Consider the following 20,420-nt stretch of genomic DNA (forward strand, 5'->3'; position numbering starts at 1 on the left):
CAAAGAACTAGATTGGTCATCACTCGAGTCTAGGCGCAAAGTTCACCTTTCCTGTCTTGCCTTCAAATACTTTCTGGGCAAGCTACCCACCTATCTGAACAAGCTCCTCACCCCTACCACATGCAGCACTTATCGTCTGAGATCAGACTCCAAAAGACCGTCATGGTCCCAAGGCTCAACAAAGTATCCGGCCGCTCCTCCTCTTACTGTGCACCCCAAAACTGGAACAACTTACCGGAGACTTTCACATCCACCACCAGTTTAAGTTCTTTCAAAACTAAGGCTGTCTCACATTTTAATCAGGTCTGTAACTGTTACATAAGACTATAATATATATTATCTCTAACTGTGCATGCAAAGTATTGTATTGAATGTATACCCTGTTCATTTATTTAACTGTATTTTTAACCATGTATTATTTGTCATTAACTATGTCCAGGACATACTTGAAAATGAGAGGTAACTCTCAATGTATTATTTCCTGGTAAAACATTTTATAAATAAATATCCAATCCGTCTGAGCTGATTGCTGCCTGATTCTCAGGCTGCCCTGACCCAAGCCTGTCCGACTACACTGTTGCTTAGCCCCGGCCTTGACCCCGGGCTGCCGCCTGAGTGACCTTCGCTTTTGCCTTGTCCATTGTACTGCTTTTGCCTGTCAATCCTACTGTACGTGACACTTGCCCTTCACCAATTCTGTGATGCACACCGTCTCTACGGACCCACTCTGGGCAGTGCCTTACATGAATGTTGGTGGCAATATACCATAAAAGCAGGATGGCATTGGTTGCAGCTCAGTCGGCTCATCAGCAGCAACTTAGCTTGTGTGTCAGTGAGATTCTCAATTCTCAGTACATTTCTCTCTCCGTACACCCTGCTGCGGCAGTGGTAAGCAAAAAGCACTGTTCTGTTATAAGAGTTTCTCATCACAAGGGGAGAATTGAAATAATAGTATGTCTTTGGGCTCTCCGTCAAAAGGCTAGGTCTCTACTGCAGCTCACACTATGGCGTGCGCTGCAGGGACAATGGCGCCGGCCTGCTACTTACCTTGGCCGCGCACGGACAGATTTTTCTGTCTCCAGATCTGGCGACGGAGCGCTTGCCACGCCCCCCACAGTTCAGGCAACGAGGGCGAACCGGTTGGGTGACGTCATGGCTGTGCCCCCCGCCATGCCCCCGTCATGACCCCCCCCCCCCCCCTATTTTTCCCCCTGCAGTTCTGCACTGACCGGGGGAACAGAGCTTCACGCGCCGCCAGCCTGGCAGGCACGCATGAAGCACCGACACCGGGGTCGTAGCCATACCCTTGCGTAGAAGGTGGAACAGTTGGGACATACACTAAACAAGCCAAGCACTGTGCTAAGCCAACACAGATGTTACGTCTGTTGCTGGCAATACTGTATGAGTGCTAGCTTGTTTGGGCTCCCACAAAATGGGATGCCATTGGCAACTGGCAAGAATGATGATGATGCTCATGGCAGCAGAGGTGGACACTGCTGTTAGTGGTGGTGGTGGTGGTGATCATATCTATGACATGGGCTGGATTGCACTGGTGGCAAGTCTGTCCGTCAGCTCAGACAGCAGCAAAAGCTTCACTTATTTAAGTAAGACTCATTTCTCACTGCATTTCTCTGCCATTAAACTCTGACGCTGTGGCAGCGGTCACACACAAAACAAACTGTTCACATAAGTGTTGCTTGTTACAGAGCAAAAATAAAAAGGAGAATGTCATCCCACCCCTGTGTAACAGATGTTACAGTAAGGACATACACTCAACAAACCAAGCACTGTGTCAAGCCAACATGGATGTTACGTCTGTTGGCAATGCTGTATGGGCACCAACAAAATGGTACCGAAAATGAAATGAAAATTATATTATTGGCAGCTGGCAAGATTGATGATGATGCTGAATTGCTGATGGTAGTGGTGATGGACACAAGTTGTTAGTGGTGGTAACATCTATACCATCATGGGCAGGATGGCACTGGTGGTGGCAACAAGATTTTCAGTGAGCAGCTTCACTTTTCTCAGTCAGACTCTCACGTCTCACTGAATTTTTCTCACTCACTACTAAACTCCTGAGATGTCACCCAGCAAGAAGTCACAACCTTCTCTTTTGTATAAGGCCTTGCAGGCCCCACCCAGCTCCTTTAACCCAGATGGCTTACAGGATAAAACATGCTCCTCCTCCGCAGGGGGAGGGAAGACAGACTGCCTAACTTCTAGGAGAATGTCAGTATATCACCAGGGGATGGGCTTGTAACCCTGCCCCATAACAGGGCAGGCCATGACCACCACCTTTCCAGTGCCCTCTTTTGCTAATATTATACATAGTTGTTTTATTACAATTCACTGTGAGTGATCATTCAGCAGATCACTGTCTAATGTGTTTATATCTCTTACAATGAGCTCCCTCCCAAAAACTCAAGCACAAACACAAGAATGCAATGCACGTGAGGTAGACTTGATGCACTAAGAGCCCACAATACCCTACCCAAATAATGACAGACTCCATGTAGGCAACATCAAAGCTACAGCTGTATTTTATCATTTTTGATTTACCAACTCTTCACAACCCCCCTGCCAGGCAGCCCGACAATAGTTCAGAGCCAAATGACATTGCCATGGCTTGTGACTTCCGCTGCTACCCATAGAAGGGGTAGCAGAATTATTCCACCAGCCCCAATGAGGGCGTAATTATCTCCAGTACCATTACACCTCTTGTGCTCTCCCAGATTGGCAGGTCAATTCCCGCAGACAACTGTGACAATACCTATAACAAAACACATTGGTATAATCACCCCCCTTTTTAAATTAGAACAGCAACATATTAACATTTATCGTACATACAAACAGGGAGGGTGGGCTGGAATTTTGATGCTTTGAAGGGGCCGCATGGGAAGAGGCTTCTCCCTGAATCCTGCCGGCCGCTATACCCCTCTCCCCCTCCCCACACGTCAAACTCATCACCCCTCTGGCTTAACTTCTCAGCCGCTGGAGGGGAAGGTGGAGCAGAGGGAGGAACACAGAAGGGACAGGAAGGGCTCGCCCTGAGACCCCTGTCTGAGTGCAGGGGCCGACTATATGATTCCACGTTTTCCCTCCTGCACAAGATTCCGTTTATAGTCTCTTTTAGTTCTTGTTCTTTTTAGTTTCCTAAGGCTGCGCTTATAGTGCCGGTGACGGCGGCGACGGAGTGACGGCTTGGCCGCGATCGCTGGAAGTCATCTCAATTTGATTTTTACAGCGACCGCAGCCTGACGTCACCGTCGCCAGCACTATAAGCGTAGCCTTAGTTTTACTTTTGTTCTTTAGGCTGATGATAGAAGGTATAAACTTATTTTCAGAAAGTTTTGTCTATCTCGCAATCTGGCTCACCAATGTAATATACCTCAACCACTGCAGGTCTTGGAGAGAGATCCCAGCTAGTAGTATTGAGGGGAGACCCAACCATGGTTGCTAAAATAGAAGCAGAGTTACTGTAGTCTTCTCTGTAGTCAGACAGTCGTCAGAGAAATGCAGTGTTCAGGGGATGGTTCTGCAACAGAGTCAGGGCCAGATCAGCAGTGGGGCTGTCTCACTTATAGGAGCGATAGTCGCTCTCAGACCCCACCAGACGTGTCGGTACCTTAAAAAACAAACAAAGCGCACAACACTCATCGTGAAAAATGTAATAAACTATGTTTATATATAAGGTGTTTCAAGGTTATGCGTACATCAAGGTAGATTAATCAAGCATAGTACACAGGTTCCTCTGCAGACCTCACTGTGTTTCCCGATCAGTCAGGCAGCGTGACGGCGTGGTCCCGCGGGCCCTTCTGTGACATCAGAGCGCCCGAATAATAATAGTTTATACCATTCAAAACCATATGATTGGTTAACAATTTAGTAGTATCAACGAATCACTATGCACCATGCTAATGCATTGTTAACCAATCATATGGTTTTGAATGGTATAAACTCTGATACAGATATCATGTGTTTTATGCCATGAAGAAGTGGCCTGTTGAGCTAAGAAACGCCGCGTAGGAGAGATACCATTCAACCTATATACTTTTATTATTCATATTCCAAGGTGTATTTTATTGTTATCAAACGGTTTGCTGAATACCGAGTTGATTTCCTCTTCTGCGCATGTGCCGCGCTGTTGCCTGCCTCTGTGGTTGCCAAGTGAGGTCTGAATCATTACTGGCAGGCGCTGTTACTCAAAGCAGAGCGGGCGCTCTGACGTCACAGAAGGGCCCGCGGGACCACGCCATCACGCTGCCTGACTGATCGGGAAACACAGTGAGGTCTGCAGAGGAACCTGTGTACTATGCTTGATTAATCTACCTTGATGTACGCATAACCTTGAAACACCTTATATATAAACATAGTTTATTACATTTTTCACGATGAGTGTTGTGCGCTTTGTTTGTTTTTTTGTTACTAGATTCTAGGGTCTTGGGCTACCCTTTACACAGCAGCAGACGCTCATCTACATTGGTATATATTTATTTACCTTTTCCACATGGTGGGGTGTGTTTTTTTTATTTAAATTGGACATCACAATTAACACTTTGTATTAAGTATATATTTTAGTGCGCACTTATTTATTTTTTCTATTTGTGTCGGTACCTTGTTAAGCTCACACCAGGAACATGGCTTCACACTAACTAAAAGCCTGTACTGAAAGTGTGAAGAAAAAGCCTCTATGTGGTCAGACCAGCAGGTCCCAAGAGTGCGTAGCTCCAGGGTCAGAGAGCTTAAACCTGCCTGCAGCAGGTTGGGTTGGCTTTAAGAAAGCAGGGCTATAACCTTGGTGAACATAGTTTGTAAAAAGAAGTTGAGGCATATTATTAAAATAAAGAATATTGTAGATCTGGGCTTTACCTATTATGGTGCCACACATACCAGCGTGATAACCCTCCCTGCACACAGTGACACACTGAATGACAGTGACCCGTTCAATAGATGTGGGACTAATCCTTTAACCCATTAAACATGTCACTATTTTAGGTTCCTTCCTACACAATACTGACCATTTAAAAGAGCTCTGTACATCCCTTCCCTCTTCCATTCTTGCCTCAGTTTTTCACAGAACTTTAAAATCAACAGAAAAGCGAGATGTTACATCTGAAGCCTCCCTAGGGAACCTACTCTGTAATCGCGTTGATTAGACTAAGTGGAGATCAGTGGCCTGAGTGGTGGTCTTGTTGACAAGGCGTTGATGGGAACCATTGCTAAGGGAGTACTTGGGCACCTTCCAGCAAAGGCTTCTGGGAAGACTTAACTGGCCTTGGCAGGACTTCAGGTGCACGTGCCAGGCTCAGAGCAGGAGGTGAGTGAGAGGGAGGGGGGACGGGTTTCTTAGCAGCTGCAATGTTTATATTACTGGAGGATTTTCTCAAATTGAGCGTCAGGACCCCAACCAACCCCAGAGCTTAATTTTGGAAGGGGATTAGGATGAATGACCAAAATGTAACCTCTTCTGTGCAGAGCAATCCTGCATCAGAATTGTATGCATTTCGATAGATAAATAGACATAGATACAAACATACAAGGGCCGCAGACAGATTTCCCAGGGCCCAGGAATAGAGTTACTAATGGGGCTTCCTCCCAATGTTGGCGGTCTTGTGAGCCCCCTCCATTTCACACATCACGAGCCCTCTTTATCTCCACCCCTCTTCCCATGTATTTCTCTCCCCTCCATTTCACTCACCCCCTCCCTCCATCAATTACCCCACTCTCTACCTTCCCTGCCACGTGTATTGCTCTCCCTTCCGTCTCACTCCCTCTTTTTCCCCACTTTCTCCTCCCCTCCTTCAATTACCCCACTCAAGCCCCCCACCTCACACTTATTCCCTCCACCCCTCCCCCGACACAGACAATTTCCCCCCCCCCCCCCCCCCCACAAAATAACATCAAAAAAATGGTAAAATAGCAAGCGGTCATGGAAGTATAATGGGGGCAAATACCGATAATACTAGAAAACTTCTAAAGACTAAATACAATTAGAAATCTGCCCTTGCCTAAGATAATAGTACAGACTGAAAAACCCTTAAATGCATACTTGCTAATGCAAGAAGCCTGGCCGATAAAATGGGGGGGGCTTGAATAAATAGCTGCAAGGGAGCAGTATGATATCATAGGCAATACTGAAACATGGTGGGACACACACACACTATAATATATTCAAGATGCACTGTTTTTGAGTAAACCCCTTGCCTGATTTATTCAATGTAACATCGTTGGAAGAAGAGATCAGTGTATCTCAAAAGCTTGAACAAATAAAACCATTTAGTTAGCCACAGAATGGTATTGTCTATTCATGTTTGATACATATACACATATACTGTACACATACATACGGTATACACTCACCAGGTGTTACTAATCTTGTTAGTGCAATATATCATGCAGAAAATATTGCGTGTGTTAGAGAGATAATGCATGCATTACAATTTCCGCTGCAGTATTTCTTGCGATAGATATATATATATATATATATATATATATATATGTGTGTGTAGCATGAAGACAGAGTAATGAGTGAAGAAACCCCAGCCTCTCTGATCCTTCTAGTGCCAGAGATGACATCCCAGATCAAAGATGGCTTTACTCACGTCAAGGATGTAGCTGGGCTACCTGCAACAGCTGAAGACCTTTAACCCCAGTTCTGGAGCCATTAAGGCTGAAATAACAAGGCAGTCTCTGAGCCACCCAGGAGCAGCAGCAGATATTAATGAGCCACAGTGAACCCTGTCATACAGGACATCCTATTCCTATATTAAGGGCACACAATCCACATAAACTGCCCCCTGCCTGCTTCAGAATCTTTAGTAAGGGGGCCAGAGAATACATTTGTCAGGAAAGTTACAATACGGGATCTGTTTTCTTCTCTCTAGTTATTTCCCTGAATACTGATTTAAACTGTGTATTTTATTCCTACAAATGAGCCCAACCCCTAAACTAATATGGTTGCTCCACCCCTCCCACTTCATAACATTATTTGTAAGAGCCTTTATCAGAGAAGCTCAGGACAAAACATTTTCACCGAGTAGTCTGCCTGGAAAACAGCTCTGTCCTGCCAACTGGGGGGGAAGTAGATGAGAATAAACAGCAAAACGTCTCATGTGCACCGTCTAGTGCAGGCTTTGGGCCTTTTTCAAATCATAAGAAAAAAAAGGCTTAAATCAATCAGTTGCCCCTATAAAGTTTATTATAATTACCCTCTCTGACATGTTGCCCATAGACTTTAATGGAATCACCCTCTTGCACACATCAGTTACCCCCATTAACATCAGCAGGAACTCACTCTTACGAAGATCAGTTGCCCCAAAACACTTTATTGGTATCATCCTTTTATACACATTGCCCCATAAAAATTCAATAGGACCACTCTCTTAAACAGATCATTTGTCCCTATATAAATCTCAATGTGATCACCTTCTTACATGCATCAGCTGCCCCCATAAAATGTAATAGGATCATCCTCTTAGATACACTAGCTGCCCTAATAAACTTGAATGGGGTCACCCTCTTACATACATCAATTGCTCCCACAGAATTTAATCGAATCACCCTGTTAAATCAGCAGAACCAAGTGTAAAAAAGAAGAACTGCTCAATCGGTCCTGATAACCGTGAGCAATAAAACAGCAAGTTTAGGATTGTTCAAGTATTCAAGGTGTTAACCATCCCTTCCCAAAACTGCTGCTTTTGGAGTAAACAGTTTGTGACCAATGACAGCCTTCTGTGCACGGCCAACACCGGTTTAAGAGCTTACGAGTTTACATTTTACATTTGGAACAACGCTGGTATCTGCGTGTGCGATCGTTAATTCCCAGGGAAGTTATTAACTCATCTCCCTGCCGAAATCAAAGTAACACAAACCAAGCAACTAAATCCAACAGCTTGGAGTTCCCATACCCCTCATCCTACTGATTCAGTCAAGGAGGGACTACGCACTTGAAATAGGGTGGACCTTCTGAAATCAGTGGGGTCAGCTGATTTGTGTAAGTGCGAGATCATAGTTATGTTTATGGGGGGTGGGTGACCCAGTCTTTTAAGAAGGTGGCTCCAAGTCTATGCAGGCAACTAATGCGTATAGGATGAAGAGTTAAAAATGATGGAGACACTCTCACGGGGAGTACGAGTTGAAAATTCTATAGCCTCAATCCCAACACCCTGGTTCCAACCAAAATATCTAGAGAACTTCTAGATGGGACATATGGGAAGCAGATATAGCAGTAACCTGAGTGCTTGCATCTGATTTATGACCCTTGGGGCCAGATCTCACCCCACTTACCAAGCTATAGATGTAACAATGTTTACCCAAAAACAGACATTTGAACACCTGAAGAACGACCTCCAATTTATTATCCTACATGTTGCTGCTACTGCCACAGAACTGTAGATGTTTCTTTTCAGCTCTATCCTTTCATTAACCCCTCTATTACTTTGCAATGCATTCAAGGCCTCTCTGGCAGCAAAGGGGTTAAACTGGAAATCTTTTAAAATTGGGAATTAAGTCTTATTTGCTCATAGAAAAAAAAAATCTTCTGCTCTTTGCCAAATATTCCTTTTTCTTTTTTTTTGTGCATTAATTTGCTGCTGAAAGAATATTTTTTAAATACAGTCTCATGCCTAACTCTTGTCATTATTGCGACCAATCGACCTGTATATAGAGCAGTTTACAAAGAAAAGGCCTCATCCCATTGGAAGCCGATAAGGTGTTTAACTCTTTCCAATGTGATGCAGGCCCCTCTGACAGCAAAACGGTTATAACATTTTTTACATGGAACTATCCCTTTAAGTCTTGCCCCCACAAACAATTGGCCAAAATTAAATTTAAGAGCAACAGTTGAAGAGTCTTCTGGTTTGTAACATGTGGGGATTATTTTTATAGCTGCATAGGGTCAGCGGGCTGCACAGAGACTGGGGATTGGTACCCCCTGTGGGCATAGCATGTGGAATTTGGGGTCCCTTTAATAGATCTATGACCCGTAAAGAATCTTCACTGCTTCCTAGAATATTGTAGCCATAAAAAAAACACATTGGAATCCCATGCTGCATCCTCCTGATGTTCTTAGTCTTGCCCCGGCCTTTACAACAGCACCTATTATCACTAAGGCTGCACTTATAGTGCCGGCGACATGACGTCGCTCGAAAACAAATGTATTGCCGCCGTGTGCGCTTATAGTAAGCGCGACGCGTCAGAGCGACGGGAGTGACGCTGGCGGCGCAAATTTTTGTAGCCGGTCAAATTTGATTTTTCAGAGGCTAGCGCCACATGTGACAGCCTCTGAACCAATCAAAGACCTGGTCGCCCGCGACGTCGCCAGAAAGTGAATTACAACTTTCGCTAGCGGCGACGGGTGACGTCACCGGTCACGTCGTCGTTACTATAAACTCGGCCTAACAGTGCTGGCATCACTGCATGGAGACTTTAGAAACACGATTTGCTTTTTATTTACCTCTTGCAGGATGTTGGTCTCTGATGATTACTGTGGTGATCACGAAGTGTCGTACCCTGTCCGAGCACCTCTTATTAACATGTATGATGTCAAATCATGGCAGCCGCAACTGGACGAATTCACCACACCGCTAGTCTCTTAGTTCAGCATATCACCCTTTAACTAAGGGTGCAAAAAGAGGAAGTGACAACGTTTCGGGCGACTCTACATCAGTGAGATGAGGCCTCCTTAAACATTGTGTCACTTTCGGTTTCTGCCCCCTTGGCTAAAGGGCAATAAAGATATGCTGAACTAAGTGACAAATAGGTATGGTGAATTCGTGCGGTTACGGCTGCCATGATTTGATTTTAGTAACACACCAGCTACATATTATGCATTCACTGCCATCCTTCTACAATATATATATATATATATATATATGTTTTTAAGTATACCTTTTGCTTGCTTCATTCATTATAACATCGCCGGAAGAAGAGATCAGTGTATCTCGAAAGCTCGCACAAATAAAAGCATTTCGTTAGCCACAGAACAGTATCATCTATTTATTTTTTGAATATTGAAGCTCGGCTAACACGGTACTGATATATACACACACACATGTGTATATATATATATATATATATATATATATATATATATATATATATATATATATAGAATCCAATGCACAGCCGGCACACCATTTACAAGTAAATACGTTTTGGTGCTTATCCCATAAAGCAATAACAGACCATACGATATCGGTTGCAACACGATATCAAGGGACAGCACACAGGTAAGTAAATCATACATTTTCTATATTTGATAGAAGACACAAAACCCGCACCACCTTGAAAAAGGTCCCACTGGGGGACCGGGTTTTTGTGTCTATCAAATATAGAAAATGTATGATTCACTTACCTGCGTCGTGTTGCAGCCGGTATCGTATGGTATATATATATATATATATATATATATATATATATATATATATATATATATATATATATATATATATATATATATATATATATATATATATATATATATATATATATTACCAAACAAAAACAAATAACAAATAGATGATACCATTCTGTGGCTAACGAAATGCTTTTATTTGTGTGAGCTTTCAAGATACCCTGATCTCTTCTTCCGGCGATGTTACAATGAATAAAGCAAGAAAGGTTTTTACTTAAAAAACGTGCATCCTAGAATGTATCTGTGACTTAAGCCTATCCCTCCCCCTGTGCAATATGCGATTAATGACCTAAGGTGTTAAATGATCCCTGAATGTTAGTGATGTAAGTGTGTGTGTGTGTGTGTGTGTGTGTGTATATGTGTAAATATACATTTATAAAGCGCCCACAGTGTACACAGCGCTTTACAAAAAAGGTGTGTGGAGTGGGAGTGTATACCAATGGTGTGGGTAGGTGTAGAAATGTAAGAGGGTGTTGTATTACTATTAATGTGTGTAGATACTATGTGGTCCCTATTGGTATATAGGGATACAATTACATTGTACATTTGTATGTGTAAGAGACAGCTGTGTGTGCATTCATATAGCGCAGGATGTATAGACATGGCCTTTAGCACTCATGGCAAGAGAGTTCTCGTGTGTCAGGTAAGTGACTCATGAAGCTGCGGTCTCGGTTAAAGCCACCGCTAAGTGTCCCGAACAGTTGCATACATTTCTATTCAAAAGGAACGAAGACAAGTAGAGGCGCACGGCCAGGAAAAACTCCACGGGGGTAGGCAAAGGTAGCTTGAAAATTTATTGGCGCAGAGTGGATAAAAAACACTTACGCGTTTTGCGCCCGATATCTGACAAATACATAGATATATTATCCCAAGGGTTGCAGACTTTTGCTTGTTCATCTGTGGTGCTGGGTACACCAAGTCGTACTACAGCTGTATTTTAATAATAATACATAGAATGATAAATGTAATAAAATTATAATACATATAGGTTGTAGGAAAGTTCTGTTGGAGTCTAATACAAATAATTGGTGATAGGTTGTCTGACTCTTACCCCTTCATTACTGTGCATGAGGTTGAACCAATGCAGTTCTGAGATTAGACTGATGTGTGTATATATACACACATATATATATATTTATATATATATATATATATATATAGTTGACAAATCACCAAAAAATCTACTCGCCACACAAAAAAATCTACTCGCCACCTAGTACCAAACGTGTGCTGCTTGGGCCAATATTTACTCGCCCGGGGGTTAAATCCACTCGCCCGGGGCGAGCAAATGTATAGGTTTGTCGAATACTGCACATATATATATATATATATATATACACACACATACACATATATACACATATATATATATATACACACACACACACACACATATATACATATATATATATATATATATATATATACACATATACATACATATATACATACACATATACAGTGTTCGACAAACCTATACATTTGCTCGCCCCGGGCGAGTGGATTTAACCCCCGGGCGAGTAAATATTGGCCCAAGCAGCACACGTTTGGTACTAGGTGGCGAGTAGATTTTTTTGTGTGGCGAGTAGATTTTTTGGTGATTTGTCAACCACTGCACATATACATGCCTCTCTGGCAGGGAAAGGGGTAATGGTGCCCTCTGCCATTTATAGCTGCTAACCACCGCACACATTTACTATTGCACACTGATACAGAAACATACAGACAGTCTAAACACAAGGATGATACTTTTTACCATCCAAGAACAGGTAAACAAAATATTTGGCATTAACAAATTCAATACCTGTGACACAGCATTTGTAGTTTAAATACTGTGGTACCCTTGTGGCAAAGCCAAGAGCATAGGCCCTGTGAAAAAGCGACTGAGCATAAACATAAAATTAGGGAAGTCTTCACAAGTTCACACATAAGATTTTCATTTGTTGAAATCTTAAAAAAAAAAAAAAAAAAGACTAACCTCCTTTGGACTTTCCTGTGACCCTTTTGGGAAGCTACGCATAACGCTAGTCAGCTCCAATTTCAGATAATTGATGCGGTGGGTCCCTTGAGACATGGAGGTAATAGGGAAGATATCTTGCTTTAAAAAGAAAGAAAATGGATCTTCACTTTGGATACAGTGTGCCCAAAAGGGATGAATGAAACTTTGGATTCCCGGTGTTTTTTGTAGGCATCCTTGTTATGTTATAGATGAGATACTCTGGATATTTACTTGGATCTCTTCCCGTTTAGGTTTTAAGATGTCAAGGTTGGTTCAATGAGTCTATGAAGAGAATATATATCTTATTATTATTTTATTTTTTTGTAAGAAATTGTGTTCTTGGACCCATTTTTTCCCCCAAAAATCGCTATATTGGGTTCATTTGTTCGTTTTATGTTAATGGGAGATATTATAGATTAATATCAATATATATTTTTTTCTTGTATAAATGTAATGTGGGTGATATTTTTGACATGCTATAGTTCTAAAATCCTAAGCATGATTAGCTATATTACAGATACATTTCATATATTTATTTTCTGTATTAAGACTATAAATTCTGTTTCTAAACACACAGATACCCATCAAGCTCTAAGAAACACCCCAAATTACTATATATGTTATTGTGTGTGTCAATTGGGGTGCTACTGGGCGTGGCTAAATGTATACAACAAAAAACAGAGAAGCCCAAAGCTACATCCAATGACAAAAATACATAGTGAAATACCTCTCTCTTGAAAAGGGTCATTTAGTTTGGCCAAAGCATTTTAAGCCTGCAAGCCACATCAAGGCATGACCAAATATTGCAGGTCCTAACACTAACTACCACTCCAATATACATATACATATACATTAGTAATTTGGGGGGGGTTCTTAGAGCTTGCTGGGTATCTGTGTGTTTATTAACTTTGTCCAGCTGGACTCAGCTGTTTGAGATAAGTGGCCCCTCCCAGGGTTTAAGCTCACCCCTCCCCACTTTCCATGTAATCAGGTCTTTCATGCTGCTGGTTGGTACAGATCCAATGCGGTCATTCTTCCTCTAACTATAGCGGTAAATAAGAATTTTAATCAGTTAGTGTTAGGACCTGCAATATTTAGTCATGCCTTGATGTGGCTTGCAGGCTTAAAATGCTTTGGCCAAAGGGTTTAACTAAATGACCATTTTTCAAGAGATATATATAGGTATTGCACTGTGTATTTTTGTCTTATTGGATGTAGCTTTGGGCTGCTCAGTTTTTGTTGTATAAAATTTCTGTTTCGATGATTTGTTTTTGTAGATTTGTTTTACTTTCCCATTGCCCATGGGTATGCGTTAACACAGCATGTTATGGAGGTCACTTCTGTTGTTTCTACACATAGGACACTGCGTTCCAGGATTGTCACATCCGGTTTCTTTGTTGTGTTTCAACACCATGCATCAATCACTTTAAAAGTATTGAGGTATTTAAATAAACTATAAAACAGTAGCACTTTCAGTTTAGAACACGTGATAGTTGAGAATGATCTCAAATTTAGATCACATGGGATGTAGCACTTCAGTTTAACCAGTTACCCTTCTTTATTGGTAGTTACCGCACTATGTTTAGCTTTAGGTACCATTTTGGGACATGGACACCTGTCATTTGTACCTGATGAAAGGTCGTATGTGAACCTGACATGTTGTGGTTCCCTCTTATTCCTGAAATAAATTGATGCTTATGTCAAACTAATTGTAAGTAGAGCGCTACTTTATTTTTTGGGGGGGGAATAACCTGGTGGTTTTTTTTTCTTCCCTTTCCATGTTTGTATAAGTACAGTGTTAGCCACACATTTTGTTTTTTCCCCCCAAATGAAGCGTTTTCTTCCCATCTCTTTTTACAGTCTAAACACGGATATACGGCTATATACAGCCTTTAACTCATCACTGTCATTGATACTTTGCTCCTCCCTTGGATTGGCTCTTTAGCCATGTCACTGTCATCAAGTCACTCTGCTCCTACTGTACATGGTACTGACCCTCATACTTAAGAAATGACACTGCACAGCAAGAGGATGTAGATTATTGTGGGTGGAAAACATCGCTCTGCTCTGATGAGCTGTGAATCTTTGATGAAGCTGTTTTGACAGCAGGGAAGTCCTTGATTATTTACCTTGGCACAGTTTAAATAACTCGCTGTCAGCATCCTGCTTACAAACACTAGCACAGAACTTTCCCAAATATCCAGGGTGGCCTTTTAACCCCTTCGGTACACGAGAAGCATGCAAATTACTTTATTTTAGCAAATACAATCAATATTTACTATGCCCATGCAGATTTTAAATATGCACACACTGTACATATGCATGCAGATTTTAAATATGCACACACTGTACATATGCATGCAGATTTTAAATATGCACACACTGTACATATGCATGCAGATTTTCAATATGCGCACACTATTCATTAATTGTATATGTAGAAAACTTATTTTTCCAACTGAGAATATACAACATTAGAACATACTATAACAGATTTGATTGTATGTAGTTGTAGGGATAATGCAGAATATCCCACCATAAAAACCACACCAACAGAACCTTTTTACATTTGTGGACATACTCATACACAGTTTCTACAAGAAACTCGGTATAGCAATTATAAACTGGACTAGAACATGAACTGGGCGAGAGGGAGATGGGTTTTTTTACATCCCATTTCTTTGTTTAAAAGCGGAATATTTATTAAAGTTCAGACAAATGCATTTTTCTTTTCTTAGGGTCCTAGCACATCTTTCCCAACAAAAAACACAACTGCGTGTATTTATACCAATATAAATAACAATAACTTTATGAATATACAAGAACTTTTCTGTAATGTAGTCAGGATGGCTGCATTTTGGTATCAGGTCATATGACTAATTATTAATAGATTTTGACTATAATGAACAAGCAGCTGCTGACAAAAACATTTTTAGGCAAGAGGTGGTAATGAAATGATTATGAGAATTCCCCTAAAAAGGTCAGAATATAACTTTATCACATCATTCATTCATCCATAGGGTTATGCGGTCTCATTACTAGATGGGAGGGGTTTATGTGGGGGATCAAATGAAACAACAGGTAACAAATAATCCTAATGGAAAACTGAACACCTCAACATTAAGGAGGATGTTACTCTTTATGTCCATGTAACACATGGATTCAATGGTATTTCCCTATTAAAAGCCCCAATTACTCCAACACACAGCAGTTGCCACCTTACACATCAATAGGATCAACCTCTTACACACCATTTGTCCCAGACGACGTCAATGGAATTACATCTTTATGGAGCAACTGCTGTTTATGGACTTCAAATGGGATCACCCTCTTACTGCAGTGTATAGGATCCATAACTTGTGTGAGGTCACCCTTTACATGTCAGGATCACACTCCACCAATGATGAGCTGTCCCAACATACTTCAGTAGGTTCACCCACTACCTCTAGACCTTAGTTGATTTACTCACATGCTCCCGTTTCTCAGTTATTATTAAAAAGGTGTCAGACTTTGTAAGGTTCCACCATAAGAACCCTGAGAAGGATCAGAGAATTCCCATAAAGCCCTATTACCTCGGTAACAGCCATACACAGAACGCAAGACTTCATCCATGGGAGCTATGGGTATCATCTGGGTTTAGCATGTCTGCCATTTGACTAGTCCCAAAATGCAGTATGTCAATAATTCAATGCAAGCCTTTATTCTGCCAGAAACCCAGTGTATAGCGGGTAAGTGGTCACCACTGTGAGGCAAGGTAAAGTTGCCAGATTTTTCCATTTACCAAAGACTCCCTGATGCTCAGTTTGCATAATTTCCTACATTTTCTCTGCCAACCATTTCCTTGACCAAATGCAAGTAAACGGAAGATGGAGATCGGAGTATATTAAACAACGTTAAAATTCCTAGTCACTAAAAGTTTTATCATCAAGTCCAGCCTTAAGTTGAGCTGTTAATATAACTGCTAGAACTGGGACCACTTTGCCTACCCAGTGTGACCATTTTCCACCCACTTTTAATCCCTCTTTCTACCTAATTAGAAGCCCCTTGTATCCCTAGCAGCTTTGAATTCCTTCACTTCTGCCGAGACTGCACCATGGATTCTCTACCTCTTCAATGAAGGACTTGCTCATTGTTCCCCTGAGCCTACCATCCTTTAGCTTTAAAGCATGAACCTCTTGCTTTAGCATTCCTTTGGTTATGAATAAGAATTCCAACCTTTATTAATACACAATGTTTTCAGAAGTTTCTATTATAAACCCCATATTTTCCATGATGTGCATATTTGGATCTTCATGATGCTTCCAATAAATTTGCACTTAACATTTACTATAATTTGCTTAGGTTATTCCAAAGTTTGCATCTGAAATAAAGAACACCTTAAAGTCCATGGTTCAATTTCATATACAGGCCCAGATGTGGCTTCCAAAACTATCCCCCCACCCCAAAAAAATTTTTTAAAAATTTAAAAAAAGGGACTATAGGCAATGTCTTGACAATCCATGATCTCATTATCTTTACCTAGCAATACAGAAGGCAAACATTTATTTACATATCATACACACATACAAATAAATACCTTACAAACATGCTTCTTAAACCCATCCCAGGGCCGACTAATGAAGGAACCAACCCACCCGATGAAAAAAACAGCTTTAAAGATGCTCCTGCAGGTAAGGTGAAAAATCACAGGGACACAGGTGATTTAGCATAGGAGCAGACACTTCAAATTTGGGCAATACATTACCATGATTACCTACGCATACAAGTTTAAGAAGTGTTAGCCAGTTGGAAGTGTAAAGCTACTTTCAGCTTTGCCTGATTTTAATTTAAGTGTAAGCAAAGTGGGTTTGTATGGCATCGTTTGACGAACAGGTCTACTCTTCTACTGCAGGTCTGCAAATGGCTCCTTGTGGCTGTTTTTTTGATCCCAGAATTTACCGCATTGAATGGACGACCAATGACTTTGCTCAGCCATCTCTCTGCAAGGTTCTGTTGGGGCCACCTTCATATCAAGGCTCTGTGAACCCAAACACTCCAAAGCCCCAGAGATTGATCAAGAACACACCCCAGGCTAATCTCTATGCTCAGTACCTGCCACCCACAGCAAATAACCAATACATTTTGTCACATTTCAACCAAGAGGTGGCTGCACCCCTCCCTGAACAAACTCCTTTTATTCCAAACACTCTTAATGAGACCCCATCTATGACAATATTCAATATCCAAAATCAGGGCCTGAACCCCAAAGAATTAAAGGTACCCCAGTTGCTCATCACTATTCCTGACTGCCAGCAGGATTCTTTTAGTTTCTCTTCCAATGCAGATGGGAGTTTTAATGAAATTAGGTCCCAACCAGACCAGTTTTCATTAACCAATGTTCAACAGCAGCAAAGGCATCAAGAACTCCGGTGCAAAGAAAGCTTCCAAGGCAAGGAGTTGGAGTTAGCTGGAGAAGTATTGAAGGTCTACCCTGGATCGCAGATTGGACTTCCTATAATGATCATTCCTAACAAAGTCCATCAGCATCTTCATCAAGAAAGCATAGCACAGAGTGAAGCGGACCAAGCTTTCGAAACAAACGCCTGTCTTCCAGACCAAATCCTCTTGGAAGATGCAATGAAGATGTTTGACTGTATCCCAGCCCATTCAGGATTTGGCAGAGAAAGTGTCGACTGTTTGTCTAGTCCCAAGGATGTTTCAGATGTGCTTGTGGCAAGTAATGGCATCTACTCCCCTTGTAAGGACTCCCTAAGTGATTTTAGTATGCTTAATCTTCCAGATGAGCTGATTTCTCCTGACTACATGGTCCCTGACGTTTCTGAAGCCCTATCAACCATGGATTACTTCTATGACATCAGTGAAGAACTCTGTTGGGACTTTGATTGTTCCATGAAGGATGACAAATCTGATCTCAGCCAGCCAAAAACGCAGGACCCAAGTGGGAAGATTAACCCAGATACAAACCGACCAAAGGCTTGAAATGAACCAACACACTTTGATAGCCCTTAGAATTATTACTGCAGTTGTCAACAAAAAACAGCAATCATAAGCCTCAGAGACATTCACTAGCACCTCATTTAAGTACATTTTGTTTTTTTAAATCAATATTAAAAGAAATTCATAAGTATAATATGGTCAATGTTTGCTATTTTCTAGTGTATAGATGTCTTAACAAGCAATAGTCATTTTTTCTTACATTTTTAAAGTTAACCCCCTCCATATTTCTACAGCCCCCTCCTAAAACCCAAGTAAGATACAAGAACATTGAAGATATCAGATAAAGTTGACGTTCCAGTTTCATGATGTCAGTGCTCTTTCTTGGGAAGGGGAAGCCAGCACACATGGAGGATGAGACGAGCACCGCATTCTAGGCGTTCCAACGATAATCTCCCAAAGCTGCTGTTGGTGTTATTTAAGCCAGTTGGTGTTTGTAATTGGTTGCTTTCACATATGTTTAGCTCAAATCTGATTTTGTTTTAGATTGTACAGTTGGTAATTAGTGGCTTTGAAAGTGGCAGAGTGTCGGTGACAGATTCTAAAATAAGACCCCAAAAAATGTACCAGCAACAGTCATCTTTATTGGTCACATGCTCAAAACCACAGGTTATGTTCACCTTCAAATTTACGTACAAGTCAAAGAATTTTTTTTATTAAGTCCTAAAAAAAAAAAAAAAAGTGTAACCGTGACTAAATTTGACAGTGACCTATAACAATATTCCACCAACTACTGTGCCAAACCCCTAGAAGGAAAGGAATTCATCCTGATTTAGCATTTAACCCTTTCGCTGCCAGATGGGCCAGACCCTTTTGCAGCAAAATGGTTATTTCGCTAAATGAAAGCAACACCAGGATTAAAGATTATTTTCAACAATAAGGAGAAATATGGGCTGATCTGACACCACTGTACTAAGATCTAAAAGCCCAAATTACCAACTGGAAAAAAATCGGTCCATCTACATGTTAAACTAATACTTTCCAGTGGAAATAAACTCTGCAATATGAGTGTGCAGAGCATAACAATCTCTCCCTCCATCCTATACATGCGACTCCATTTTTAAACGCAAGCTCTACGCCCGTGGGAGCTACACATTAAACTGATTATGATGACCGATCGGGGCAATATCACACAAACTCCCAATGACTTCAAATCTGAGTTTCGGGGAGATGATGCCCCCGATAGTTTTAATAAATAGCCCCCAATTAGGTGTTTAAAAATGCTTTGTTAGAAACAAAATCTGAAATATTGTGGAAAATAAAATTCAAGATCTCAGTATTTTCTTCTTGGATAAGGCCATAGTTTATTTGTGATGGCATGTACAGTATGAAAAGGAGAGGCTTAGGTGCAAGAAGATTCTGACCACCGATTTGGAGTCAGTCTACCCTATTTCTAGCATTAGTCTTATATAAATCGTCCATTTTTTATTAAAATACATGGGCCATGTAGGGGTTCAACACCTAAATGTAATTTATTTCGGTCCATGAATGTTGATTTCTCTGGAAAGGGGAGGAGTTTGTGCCATTTCCGAAGCCTAGGGCTACCCCGCTGGCGCTGACCACGCTCATGCTTGAGAGCGGTGATGTCACCAGCTCTCCAAGCATGAACGCCAGGTATCCTCGCTATTTCGGAAGCGTGCATGGGGGGGCCTTGCGGGCAAATTGAGCGCGCTCGAAAGTAAAAAAAAATCGTTTACCCAAGCGCGGGTGAGCGTGTGTGCCCAATGTGAAATGAAATCATAAATACATTGTAGCTGACCCAACGTCTACAGATTGCAACTTGGTTTCCTTGCTGCCTCACCGGTGTAACTTTTGAAGGCTACAGGTATATTAATCTTAAGCCGTTTAACAAGCCTCAACGAGGGGCACTGCCACCAACATGGAATGAAATCTTTTAATTAGCTGCATATAATCTTAAAAGTCTTGAGTTTACAGCTACTAATCTCCCCTAAACATGGAAGAAATATTATTGCACTATGGACAAGTGAAACAAAAACAGATTATCAGAAA

The 20,420-nt window shown here is 41.4% G+C and overlaps 1 protein-coding gene across 1 annotated transcript; it reads left to right on the forward strand.

Moving 5' to 3' along the window:
- Positions 1-1,459: 1,459 nt before the first annotated feature.
- On the forward strand, positions 1,460-18,467 carry PRR22 (proline rich 22). Its single transcript, XM_075613037.1, has 5 exons — positions 1,460-1,604; positions 1,751-1,942; positions 15,903-15,992; positions 17,024-17,086; positions 17,308-18,467. Exons 1-5 carry the CDS (start codon positions 1,460-1,462, stop codon positions 18,393-18,395), a joined length of 1,578 nt encoding a protein of 525 aa, XP_075469152.1. The 3' UTR covers positions 18,396-18,467.
- Positions 18,468-20,420: the final 1,953 nt, after the last annotated feature.

Source organism: Ascaphus truei, chromosome 8 (genome assembly GCF_040206685.1).
Source record: "Ascaphus truei isolate aAscTru1 chromosome 8, aAscTru1.hap1, whole genome shotgun sequence".
NCBI classification, from domain to species: domain Eukaryota; kingdom Metazoa; phylum Chordata; class Amphibia; order Anura; family Ascaphidae; genus Ascaphus; species Ascaphus truei.

Coding starts and splice junctions, on each gene's coding strand:
- PRR22 (XM_075613037.1), top strand. CDS start 1,460: ATGATGATGATGCTCATGGCAGCAGAGGTGGACACTGCTGTTAGTGGT. Junction 15,993..17,023: donor CATAAAGCCCTATTACCTCG/GTAACAGCCATA, acceptor AACCCATCCCAG/GGCCGACTAATGAAGGAACC. Junction 17,087..17,307: donor CTTTAAAGATGCTCCTGCAG/GTAAGGTGAAAA, acceptor CTTCTACTGCAG/GTCTGCAAATGGCTCCTTGT.